At 58.0% G+C, this 12850-nt stretch overlaps 1 protein-coding gene across 1 annotated transcript in view; it reads right to left on the bottom strand.

Moving 5' to 3' along the window:
• Positions 1-12850, bottom strand: part of SLC6A13 (solute carrier family 6 member 13) — a 31042-nt gene continuing 18192 nt past the window's right edge. The window contains exons 6-14 of the mRNA XM_060113375.1: positions 12676-12810; positions 6376-6479; positions 5436-5560; positions 3527-3639; positions 3097-3234; positions 2306-2408; positions 1725-1825; positions 508-678; positions 1-186 (exon numbers count right to left, since the gene is read on the bottom strand). Of these exons, the coding sequence (XP_059969358.1) occupies positions 79-186; positions 508-678; positions 1725-1825; positions 2306-2408; positions 3097-3234; positions 3527-3639; positions 5436-5560; positions 6376-6479; positions 12676-12810 (1098 nt within the window). The 3' untranslated portion in view covers positions 1-78. The remainder of the gene's footprint in view (positions 187-507; positions 679-1724; positions 1826-2305; positions 2409-3096; positions 3235-3526; positions 3640-5435; positions 5561-6375; positions 6480-12675; positions 12811-12850) is intronic.

Here is a 12850-nt window from a genome sequence, read left to right as displayed (position 1 = left end):
CAGAGCTGCTTCTGTGCCTTCCTTCTGCAACTGTCCCCACAGCCAGGCTCACTGGCCCGTTGTCCCAGGGCCTGCCCCCTAGCAGTGAGACTCCAGTTCCGACATCCTGGGCGTGGCCGGGGCAGAGGGTTCTGCTCGGGCCCACTGGGGCAGGTCCTCAGCTGGGCACATGAGCTGGCGAACTCTCTGCAAGCAGAGTGGAGGGGTCCGTCATGAGCCGGAGAGGGGGCAAGTCTGCCAGCGTCCCTCATCACTGCCTCCCCAGAGGTGCCAGACCTGCTCTCCAGGTGCCAACACCCTAACCACAGGGGTGTCTTCGAGGCATCCTGTCTCTTCCTGAGACTGCTTGAGACTGCTCAGCACTCCCCCTGTCCCTCTGACCCTCTGACCCCACACCAAGGTCCCTGGCCCTCCTGTGTGCCAGCTTCTACCCAGGCAGGCAGCCGCCTGCCAACAAGGGGACCCCAGCTCATCCTCTGACTGCTTTCCTCCCCACCAGCTCCCTACCTCTCTGAAAGAGCCCTTGAGGGTGCTGAGTTTGTAGCAGCTCCAGGCGGGGATGCAGATCATGGAGGAGAGAGCCAGGAGCCAGCCCAAGGCATCGCCCCACCACGGGTACAGGTACTTCTTGTTGTAGGTCAGTGGGGTGTACTTGATCAGGGAGGAGAGGAAGGTGGCCTGAGGGTGAGAGTAGAAGAGACGCGGCTGGGGGAGCATGGGTCCCCCCGACCAGCTGGGCCAATCTGCCTCCGAACTCCATCCACATCTACTCAAAATCCACACCCCCAGGAGGTACTTCCGGGGCACCCACCCTGTCCCTCCAGGGTCCCCGTGCCCCTGGGCATCCTCAACTGGGACATGGCTCTGTGCCTGGCCATGAGCACCTGGAGGGCAGGGGTCATGCCTGGGTCCCCCCGGCCTCATCACACTTGGCACACAGTGGGTGCTGCTGACACAGGTAAAGCCAGAGCAGCAGCGTCTAGTGGCTGAGGCCCAGACTCCGGAGCCAAGCTGCTTGGGCTTGAGCCCCAGCTCTCGGCCACCTTCCAGCTTGGGTGAACTGCTTAACCTCTGGGGCTTCCGCTACACCAGAACAGTGACTATCATGGTAATTCTTACTTCGTGGGGTTCTTGTGAGGATTGACTGGGTGAAAGGTGTAAAGCATTTGGTTCCCAGCGGGAAGTGCGTGCTCTGGAGCTGCTACCGTCATCTCGGTGCTTATCAGTACTGTTCTCAGCAGCCCGATGCACCTGCCACATTAGACTCACACTGTGGGGTTGAGTCTGACAGCCCTAGCCCTCGGTTTATCCTTCTGTGAAACGGAAAGGAAGACTCTATCCTGCTGGCATTTTCTAGAACCCAACAGGAGGATGAATGAAACTTTTAAATGATTTTCAATGCCCACGGATAGATGCCTTCTAGGGCTACGGCCCGTCTACCCTCCTGCTCTACCATCTCTCTCCCTTCATCTGGCTTTCCTCCCGGCGGTTATCTTTTTTTTTTTTTTTTTTTTTGCGGTACGTGGGCCTCTCACTGTTGTGGCCTCTCCCGTCGCGGAGCACAGGCTCCGGACGCGCAGGCTCAGCGGCCATGGCTCACGGGCCCAGCCGCTCCGCGACATGTGGGATCTTCCCGGACCGGGGCACGAACCCACGACCCCTGCATCGGCAGGCGGACTCTCAACTACTGCGCCCCCAGGCAAGGCCCCCGGAGGTTATCTTACTGTGCACACAGCCGGTGTGAGGAAGAGCCAACAGTATTTGATAAGGGGCCACGGCCTGTACCCAATCATGTCTTCAATGTTGTCATAGAAGCGCCCAGCTCCTGCCACGAAGAAGAGAAGGAAGGGGGAGAAAGGACATCCTTTAGCATCCAGAGCATCAGGATGGGGACCACACCAACCAGGAAGGGCAAGGACCAGTCAGTAAAAGACATCGTGGCTGTCTTCTCAAATCCCTGCTGGGAGCAGACTCTTCCCTGGATGGAATTCGTAGGCATAAACAGCAGTGGGCAGAACTTGGCTTAGGCAAAGGCAGGAACTTTCTGATGATCAAGGTTGTTAAAGGCTGAAAAGCTCTGGGTAGGACGGGACATGGGCCCACCTGGGTGGCCCGGGAGCAGCCATCACCAGGAGGGTGGACAAGGCCACCTCTGGAGGGCTTTTCCAATGGTAGCAATGTAGGTAGGATTCTTGAGATTTTTGAGGTTGGGAGGGAGAGGAGTCTGAGGAGAAGGTGGGTGTGAGCAGTGAGGTCTCTCTTTTGTCCGAGAGCCCTGGGCAGGACCATGGGAGGAGTCACTCACCGTAGGCCCATGCCACACAGAGGGACTCAAAGATGGCCACGAACAGGAGGCACATGCCACTGGCTGCGTAGTAGTCAAAGAGCTGAAAAATGTACATACCGCCCTGCCCGGGAGGAGAGAGAAACAGAACTTTATCCAGAGGAAACAGGCACCCTCAGGGCACAGAGCAGAGGTGGGGAGGATCACAGCAGACAGAGATTAAGAGAGCGCGTAGTTTGTAAGCTGTAAAGCCCTCGGCAGACATGGGACAATAATAATGTTTGATTATTGTTTTTGGAAGGAAGATGCACGAAACAGCCCTTGTTAGCTCACCCCTGAGAACATGCAGGGCTTGGCCCAGAAGCCCAGGACAGTGTGCATTTTTGGCAGAGGGTCAGGATAGGGGCCGTCATGGCTGTCACCAAGCTGACGAACTCCATCTCCCTGCTTCTCCCTTGAGGCATCACTCAGAATGTCACCCACCCCAGGGCTCCCTTTCTGCCTTTGAAGTCTGTCCCTGGAACGTGGGTCAGCTGCCTGGGAACTCATGGGATCTTGCTGGAGAGGCGATTTTTCCCAGCCCAGCACTTCTATGCCTCCCAGCTTCCGTGGAGCCAAAGCACCCCTCAGCCATGCCCAGAGCCAGGTGGTCAGTGCTTCCTGGGGTGGGAAAGGACCAGGGCCCCCAGGCCCCGAAGCCCAGAAGGCGGTGACCTGAAACTACAGCAGCCTGCTCCCCCTGCCAGGTGGCAGTCGCCCACCTGGGCTCTCCTCCTCGCCGGGCCCCACCTGCAAGCCGCCAGGCCCCTCACCTCTGTGAGCATGACCAGCCCGACGAGGAAGGAGGTGACAGACACCCCCAGGATGAGGACCTCCCGCCGGTTCTTCTTGCGGAATACCCTGGGGTACATGTCCACCAGCGCCGTCACCAGGCTTTCCACACACACAAACTGGACGAGAGGGCGAAGAGTTGGAGGGCAAGAGCCCTCACGAGAAGCTCCATCAACCAGCTGGCGCCTCGCTCCTGGGGCAGCCCTGCCAGCCTCCTGACAGCCCCAGAGCGGACCCACCCTCCAAAGCTCCCTTTGTTCCCTGGCAGGGCATCCACGCCTGACACTTGCCCAGCCCCCAGCTGTTTTAAGGGCCTTCAGGGCATCAAGTTCAAGGTCATGCCCGCTGCTCCCTGCCCCCAGCCCACACACACCACCGTCTCTCGGGCTCTGAGTGGCCACCTCTCGATACCTGGCTATCCAGTCCCAGGAGGACGACCATGAAGAAGAAGCAGCAGGCCCAGAGGGGCGAGAAAGGCAGCATCACCACAGCCCGGGGGTAGGCGATGAAGGCCAGGCCAGGGCCTGCGGCAGGGAGAGAGGGACACAGCCCAGGGCCACCCCGAGGTGGGCTTCCCAGTGTGGGACACGGGGCAGCGGAAGCCCCAGAGCTACCCCCCTCCACCGTCCTCACCCAGGAGGAGCCACCCAACCCTTGACCCGGTCCCCAGTCTCCAAGGCATCGCCCACTGTTTTCTCACTGGCAGGAAGAGAACCTAAAGGCTGTGAGTATTCTAAAGAATATTCCAAAGAAAAGCGGAAGGGGGTCTAGCACCTGCATTTCTGTAAGTTCTACCTCAAATCCTGGGGCTCACTCTCCAGATCTACTGCCCCCAAACCAGAGGTTTCAAACTTACAAAGAGCTTGGGGGCCAGGCAGGCCACGGACGTTTGTGAAGCTGCCCCATTGTAAAAGGAGGGAGTAGCGGGGCCTGACAGACCTGGAGCCATCACGCCCCCTGCAGGCAAGTGCCGTGTGGTTTCCGGAAAGAAAATACCTCCAAGGCTAGATTGGGTCTGGGGCCACCGCTGGCCACCTCTGCGCCCTGAGCCTTTTCTGTCACCCTACAGCAAGTGAGCTGGCGTGAGTTTCAGAATACCCAGGACACACATCCTCTCAAACACATTAATGTTGCCCTCAGCTGGCTCAAACGGCAGGAACAGGTCACATGCCAGTGCCCGGGTCCTCGATAGGAAGCTTCCTTTGAAAGGAAGGGTATGACCGAGGGACCCGGGGTGGTGGTCAGCTCCTCCGCCCATCTCCCACGCTGCTGGGACCCGCCCCATGCACCAGCGAACGCATGGCACCAAGCCTGGCACAGAGCAGTGCTCCGTAAAAGAGAGACACGATAGTTCTTAATAAGAACCAGCGAGGTCAGTTTCCCGCTGCTCGGCGCCCTGTGTGACGGGGGGAGCTTGTGAACCCCACGATCAAAATCATCTTGTTATAGGTGCAAGTGGGTGGTCCACAGGCGTAGAGGGTGAGCAAGGCAAACAATGGCCGCTTACCCAGATGGGGGATCCGTCTGTGATTTTATTTAAAAGCAAGAGCAGGGCTTCCCTGGTGGCGCAGTGGTTGAGAGTCCGCCTGCCGATGCAGGGGACACGGGTTCGTGTCCCGGTCCGGAAAGATCCCACATGCCGCGGAGTGGCTGGGCCCGTGAGCCATGGCCGCTGAGCCTCGGCGTCTGGAGCCTGTGCTCCGCAACGGGAGAGGCTACAACAGTGAGAGGCCCGCATACCGCAAAAAACAAAAAAAACAAAAAAGCAAACAAACAAAAAAAAAGCAAGAGCAGCACCGCATGGTGGGAAGGCAGGCGCTTAAAGGAGGAAACTCCATGTGCAGCGAGTTAACTTACCTCTGAGACACACTTTAAAGGGAACGAGACACGGCAGGATGCAGGACAATGTATACGGCACGTTATCACTTGGTTGTTACAAGGTGTAAGAGACAGAAACAGTAATATGGATGCGTGTTCGAATGTGTATGTACAGATATGTGTGTATTCTTTTTCTCGTAAAAGCCTAAACTATTTCTGGAAGGAAAACCATGAACCTGCTAACACTGGTTGCTTCCAGCGTGAGGAGCTGGAGGCCGGGGTGGGGGGCACAATGTTCTCTGCACACCCGTTCGCCTTTTGAAGCTGGAATTGCTGTTTAAGTCCATCCCAGGTCTTCCCAGGACGCACCCACTGAGAGGTCACCCACAGTGTAGGTGACAATAGGAATGCCTGCAGATCCAGGCGGGCTGGCGAAGGTTCAAACAAAGCTCACAGAGTCCCCTGTCTTAGGCCCACCCCCATCCCCCAAAACACCACTCACCTGACTCGGCCACCTCAGAGATGGGCACCCCCTGCTCCTGGGACATGAAGCCCAGGATGGAGAAGATGGCAAACCCGGCCATGAAGCTGGTGCCGCTGTTGAGGAAGCAGAGGGCGATGCAGTCCCTGCAGGCGGGGGTGGGGTGGGGACAGGAGGGTCAGAGGGGCAGCCAGCACCTCAGGCCGGGACGCAGGAACCCCAGGGGACGCCGCCGGCCTGGCAGGGGCAGAGGGAACCCAAGGGGCTGGTTCTGTCCCCAACTCCATGGGCTCAGACTTGGACTAAACCCACGGTCATCCTGCAAGAATGAGACCCTAAGGAAGGAACAGAATCTAAACATGACCCACGGCCACACAGCTCCCCTTTCCCGTCATGCTGTCACTGCACCTCCTGGGACACTACCCGTGACCCCGCGCGTGCCGGTACGTTAACAGAGAGGAGAGGGGCACGGAGACCCCAAGCAACAGATGCTCCGTACTCACCTAAGTTCAATTTTGAGACGCATGATGTGATTTTGTTTAGCTAATACTAAAATTGGCTTCCATTCTCTGACATGAGCCAGGTGGGCCCGAGGCAACCACAAGGAGGGGATTCAGTGTTTGCTGGGGCGCAGGTACAGAGCAGGCAGGACCGGGCTCTACTGTATGACGTCACTCCCGCGCCGGGTTGCTTGCACACCTGTGCCCACTGCCCTCTACATTAGCCCCGGGCTGGGCCCTGCTGGAGGTTCCCGGCCACCCATCACCATCCCGTCCTGGGGGACGGAATCCCTCGCCTGTGCCGCCTCTGGCTCCTCTCACCACCTGGCAGCCCTGGGGGTTGGGAAATGGCGTGAAGGCAGGTGGGGCGTAGGGAAATCCATGAGCTGGTGCACCCTCCACATCTCCCCTGATCTAGCACACCTGGAGGGATAGGCGCTCAGGCCCTGCCCCCCGCTCACCTGTAGCAGTTGTTGTGGTACTTGTTGTAGCTGCCCAGGGCCGTCAGGCACCCTAGGCAGATGGCGAAGGAGAAGAAGATCTGGGTGCCCGCGTCCATCCACACCTGCAGGGAAAACGCAAGAAAGCTGTGCCTCAGGGGAGCCAGGCTGTCTGGGCTCCACAGACCACACAGGCCCACAGCCAGGCCAGGCACAGGTTGAGGATGGCAGACCCCTGCCCTCAGCCCGTGCAGGCAGCCCCGCAGCCATGCTATTCTGATGCGCTTGACTTCCTGGGCCCCTAGACGGAGTTTCTCGGGCACCACCAGGATGGCAAAGGCATCAGGCATTGGGGAAAGACTAAAGGACCCATGATGGAGGCCGATGAGCTGGTGCTCTAGAACCACGTGAGGCCTGGCCCGTCTTTTCTATAATGGAAACAAAGCCCAGGGCTCTACCTCCACTTTCTCCCACCCCAGGCCCCCCTGGCAGTGTGCCGAGATTGGAAGGATCCCAGAGACAGGCTTTGCGGGGCTGTGGGTCCTTTGCGTCAGTGCCTTCACGGGCACGTAGCTTTGCCCCTCACGCCTCAACATCCTCTGCAAAACAGGAAGAGTGAGCCTCAGGTCACAAAGAGTCAAGGGGATGAACAGAAGTCATCTGTAAAGAGCTTTGTACTCCTTGGGGGGAAGATAGCTCTCCAGCTAAACATAGGGTATGGCTGTTCTTGTTATTATCTCAGCTGGCTGGCCCAGCCTGTGCATGTTATGATTCAGATTTAACAGCTAGAATAACATCCCAAAGAGAAAGAAGATCAAGGCGAACGGGACGTGCAGTGCTGCAGACCCACAGGAGGTGTGGTCCTGGGGCCACAGAGCCTCCCTGGGCACCTCCTGCCTTCAGGGGACCTGAGCACCAAACCGTGGCCACGGACATCGCCAGGCTGGTGTCCTAACACTTCTGGGTCCCCATTTCTTGTCTCATGTCCACCCTCCTTGTTAGCCCCCAAACAGGCCCCTGCTCTCCTTCCACTAAAATCGGGCTCACAGGGCCCACGGGCGCCAAAGCCTCAGCTGCTTCCGTGTACAGGTCCTCAGCCCCTACCTGTCCCCTCCCCACATCCCTAACCGTCGTGACCACCCCTAACCTCCCTCCTCTCTCACCACTCACCCCCCCAAACGCCCACTCTCCTCGGCATTGCGGTGCGTCTGAGGGAACGCATGCCAGCTGACAGCATCAGAACGCAGACCCCTCAGCCAGCATCCCCAGGTGGGACCCGGAACTAGGCCTAGAGGAGAACCCGGAAACCTGTATTGTTTCAAAGCTTCCTGGGCGACCCTAATGAACAGTCAGATGTGGGAATCCCTGCCTTCCAGCCGCTGAGAACTGGCATCCACCCCGGGCACTCTTTCCTCCTGCTCTCCTTCCACTTCTGCAGGGGTGGGGACAGGGCGGGAAAGAGGGTGAGGACAGGGGGAGGCTGTCTCTAACCTCCTGCCCCTCCTGCCCACGGGGACCCCCTCCCCAGGGTTTTAGGGAGGCAGGAGCTGCCACCAGGGACAGGGTGTCCGGGGCAGGAAGCACAGAGGAAGACCCCAAGGGAGGAGCCAGGGCCAGCAAGGAAATAGGCAAGGTCGAAACACCAAGGGGAGCTTCTTTTTTTTTTTTTTTTTTTTTTTTGCGGTACGCGGGCCTCTCACTGTTGTGGCCTCTCCCGTTGCGGAGCACAGGCTCCGGACACGCAGGCTCAGCGGCCATGGCTCACGGGCCCAGCCGTTCCGCGGCACGTGGGATCTTCCCGGACCAGGGCACGAACCTGTGTCCCCTGCATCGGCAGGCAGACTCTCAACCACTGCGCCACCAGGGAAGCCCAAGGGGAGCTTCTTTAAACCTCAGGAAAAATTATCATGGGGAAAGGAGAGGGGGTCTCCAAATTCATTTCAGAAGCTGGAGAAAGAAAAGGCAGGAATGAAAGGAGAGAAGCTGAGGACAGGCCACAAAACTCCGTGGACGCCCCAGGCCGAGGACGTGCCTCGGGGAGCCTGGTCGCTCCTTTGCAACGTCTCAAATCCTTTCCTCTCCTAAACCTGCCCCAGACTCTGCAAGGAGAGTCCTCCCATGAAGACCCAGTGGCCTCTGGTCTGAAGGTCACTGTTCCTTTTCATTCATAATCGCAGCCCCAAGCGCAGGTTGCTGTGCCAAGAGGTTCTAAGGTTGTACAGGCAGGATCCCGCCAGGCTGGGATGGAGGGCCGGGGAGGTGTCTCCAGGCCGGTTATCCAGGACGTGGCCCCGGACCTGCCCAGCCTCGGGCCCCCGAGGCCTACTCCCTGTGCCTGGCGGGGCCCAGGCTGTAGCCTGACCCGCCGTCCACGCAGGAAACTCTGTTTCCTCGGAGATGTTCCGTGGCTGCGCACGTGCAGATCCCACGGTTAGGAAGTGTTGCAGACTTGGGCTTGGGAAGAAGAAACAAGCAAAACTGTGACTTGGCAGGTCACCTCGCCCGGAGGGGGAGAGACTAAGACTGAGTTGGGAGGAGAGGGTGAGGAGAACGGAGGAGAAGGCAGCAGGAGGCCTGAGAGCTCAGAGTGCGGGGCTCAGACTGGCTGGAGGCTGGCGAGCCGGCTCCGCACAGCTGCTCCTGGCCAGCCTGCTGGGGCCGGAGAGCCACGAGGCCGCGGGAAGGGCCAGAGGACAGCAGGGCAAGCCATTCTCTTCCCACCACAGGCGACCTGCCACGTGCCCCGTCCGGGAGCCCTGGTTTTGGGAACAAAGCTCCAGGGTGTGTTTGGCTGGCGCAGAAGGCTGCCCGACAATACAAGTGAAAAACGCTTCAGGGAGTGTGGGCTAAAAAGAGGTCTTGGAGGGGCGACAGAGGAAGAGAGAATTTCTAGAAGATCCAGGAAAGATGTTTTCAACCTGAGTCCAACCCCAAGGACTATTACATTTTCTATTTTCAGGAAGGCAATCGTATGTATGCCTGGGCTTTGGAGTCAAACTGAACTGAGTTCAGTTCCTAACTCTGTTAATAACTAGCTGTGTGACCTTAGGCAAATCACTTAACCTCTCTGAACCTCACTTTTCTCATCAGGAAAATGGGTATAATAACAAGTAAAATAACAAATGGGTATATTAAGAAATAAAATGGGTAAAATAACAAATATAATAGTGTATGTAAATGCCTAACACATAAAGAAATATTAGTTCCCTATCCCACTTCAGGGTTAATTCTAGAATAATAAAAATCAGCCCTTAAAACTCCCAGATAATTCATATTCTTTGGGAAATGTATATCATGGTGATTAAGGCAGAAGACCCCCAAAAGACGACTTGGGATGAAACTCAAGCTCTCCCTCCATGCTTGTTTCGTAGTTTGGGGCAAATTTCTTAACTTTTCTAAGCTCCAATTTCTTTATCTGTAAAATGAGGCTACACCTAACTCGTGGGATTAGTGTGAGGACTAAACTGTGTTGTGCACTTACGGAAGGGCCTGGCAGGCAGTAAGCACATAATACACGTGTCAGCTATTGGCCTATTTGTCGTTGCTGTTATTTTAAAGAAGCAACTCACCTTCCAGTAATAATAAGGTCCCGCAGGTTTCAATGCACGACATCAAAACGAAAAGACTCCTTCTAATCAATGGCTCCAACCTCCTTCCCTAAATAAACCCTTCCTTCGAGAGCTTAAGGTAGAGGTTTCAGGGGTTCAACAAGGACTCTCTGGACACCCCGTCCCCAGCCCCTGTCCTTATGGATCTACCAAAGTGCAATGGAACAAAGGATCAGGGTGAGGGAAAGAAACAGCGCCAGGACCCAGCACACGCTGCAGCAGCGGAGTCTCCCGGGGCCGCCCCGCAGTGGGAAAGAGACGGTGCTGGGGGTGCCGGGAGAGGCGGCAATCCCCCACCGCACAGCAGCCTGGCCAATGAGATAAACTCAGCAGTGTCTCTGCCTGGCTTCCGTTCCAGACCGAGAGCTTGGCCGAGAGAGGCACTCTGGTCTTTGTGCTGCAGGGATTGTGCAACTTTCTCAAGTGCCAGGCAAATGCAGGCTGGCATTGTCACACTTCCTGGGGAGTGCCAACTACTGTCCATTAGGGCTCTGGCGGGGGGCATCCCGCCCTGCAGAGGCTGCTCTGCTCACTGACATAAAGGCGGGCTTCTGCAGGGGGCCAGGACCCGCCGTTAATAAGTCTGCTCGGAAGCTCAGGACCAAGCCTGGCTCTTGGAACGCCTCCCTCCCTGGGCTCAGAGGATTCTGAAGACATCACTGCCTGCACAGCCTGCAGCTGCCCAGGTGGGAAGGATGGTGTCCTGGAGAGAAGACTGAAAGAGGTCTTATTCCCTGCAGTAACCCAGACACAGAATTACAGCCTTTTAACTCTCAGAGTTGAAGGTGCTCTGGTCCACCTTCTTCATATTTGCCGGCAGCTATTACATAGCAAACGTGACACCTAGAACATACCTGGCACAAAATAGATGCTCAATAAATCTTTGCTGAATGAATGAGCTGCGAGAAAAACAAAGACGAGCAGACAGGACTTTGCCTTCAAGAGACCATAAAACCTGTGGGACTTGTCATCATGCAGAACTGGATTCCAGGTGCAGGTGTGCGGATGGAAAGTTCTTTAAGCGCTCTAGGCCTTAATTACCTGTCTATAAGATGGGGATGCCTCATTGGTCAGCGGTGAGGATTAGCTGAAATAATGCATGTGACCCTCTTAACGATGCCAGGGCCATAGCGGGCACTCAGCAGTTGTTAGCTAAAAAGCTGGTCAGGACAAACAGAGCGTCGATCACAGAAGCCATAGGTCAGTTCCAGAGACGCTGGACCCTCTCTCCCTTTCTTCTTTCATTCTACCTGCCTGTCTCCCAGCCTGATCCCCAGGCGAAGGCGGCTTGTGGCTCAGCCACCGGTTCACACCGCTGCTCCAGAACCGCAGCGGTTCCCTTCTGCGCGAAGGATCCAAGGCGAACCCACACCCGGCCTCCGAGGCCTCGCCCGGCTCTGCTGCCCTGCAACCTCCTGCGTGCTGCCTGCGCTCCACCACGGCACTTTGGGTCCCAGCCTGCCGTTCCTTCCACGTGACCTTGGGCCCTGTTTGCTCATCTGTGCAGCGAGAAGTTTGCAGAGATGACGTCGGGGGTTTTCTAGCTTCAGCAGCTGCGGTTCTACAGTTTGGCTCCGAGGCCCGACTGCAGCCCCTGGGTCCACGCGGAGACGAGGTGGCTGCCCCTGTGTCTCTACTGGTCTCAGAAACGGGGGCGGGAGGGTGAGCTCCCATCCCACCGGGTGTCGTGGGGAAAGAGCCCGGGCCGAGGCTGGGGAGGCTTCCGGGCTCAAGTGGTCTGCTGCTTCTGGGAGCCCTGGCAGCCGCAGGACTCAGGATGGAAGAGCTCATAGTTCGTCTGGGGGCGCTGGGAGGCTTGAGAAGAGCCACCCCAAATTCTGCACAAGGGGAGCCACTGCCTTCGTGGGAATGGTCCCCGCGTGGGAGGGAGCTGGGGGGCTGTTCCCTCCTCTGTTGCCCCCTCTCACCTCTCAGCAGTGACAGTGCCACTGCCTTACTATAAAAACGTATGAAAAGCCGTTCGATTTCTGGTCCGCCCTGGGCTGGGCGTCCCTTTCAGGGGCACAGCCCTTCCAGCCCAGGAAGAGGCCCCAGGAGGTGACCTCTGCCAGGGGAGCGGGCTCAGGCCGCAGCCGGGCCGGGCGGGGCTCTGGGCTGTGCTCATCCATGGCCTCTCCACCCTCAGCCCCCTCCTGGCTTTGCCAGCCTTCAACACGGCTGCCAAACAGAGGACGAGACCCCGGCAGAGGCTTCTCAGTGCAGGCCCTGCCGTCCAGACCCTCGGTCAGCAGACACCCCCCGTCCTGGCGGGTGGACCCTGAAGGAAGGGCCGGAAGGGAAGGGCCGGGGGCCTCTGGACAGCACACAGGAAACTCAGCACCACCAGCCAGCTGGCCCTGGGAGGGGCTGGGGGCCGTGGCCAGGAGCGGGCCTTGTGGGCAGAGGGCGGGACAGAGGGGCCAGTGGCGGGGTCAGGAGAGAGAGAGGCTGCTCCAAATGAAAGGAGACGCCCAGAGGGGATGGGAGGTAGTGGGAGGGGAGAGCCTGGGGGAAAGGCTGTTAGGACGCGTTTACAGCCCCCCAGAAACACTACAAAACACCACGAGGGCCTCAGGGCCCCTGGGTTCCCTGGCAGCTGTGAACCCAGGACGGGGAGATGTGTGGAGACACCCCCTCAGCGTGGATGCCTGGGGTTGTCCAGGAGCAGAGATGCCCAGCAGAGCACAGGGACGGCCCCGTCTGTGCGTCTTACCTGGGGGTCCCACAGACGCGTGAGGTTTGGGTACAGGTAAAACTGAATTCCTTGGGCGGCCCCAGGCAGCGTCACCCCTCGAATCAACAGGACCACCAGCATGAGGTAAGGGAAGGTGGCTGTGAAGTACACCACCTGGCCGAGGGGCAGAGGAGAAGGTAAGGAACCGGGGCAG

Source organism: Mesoplodon densirostris, chromosome 11 (genome assembly GCF_025265405.1).
Source record: "Mesoplodon densirostris isolate mMesDen1 chromosome 11, mMesDen1 primary haplotype, whole genome shotgun sequence".
NCBI lineage: Eukaryota > Metazoa > Chordata > Mammalia > Artiodactyla > Ziphiidae > Mesoplodon > Mesoplodon densirostris.
Note: the sequence above shows the minus strand (reverse complement) of the source record. Positions and strands in the feature narration are given on the sequence as shown.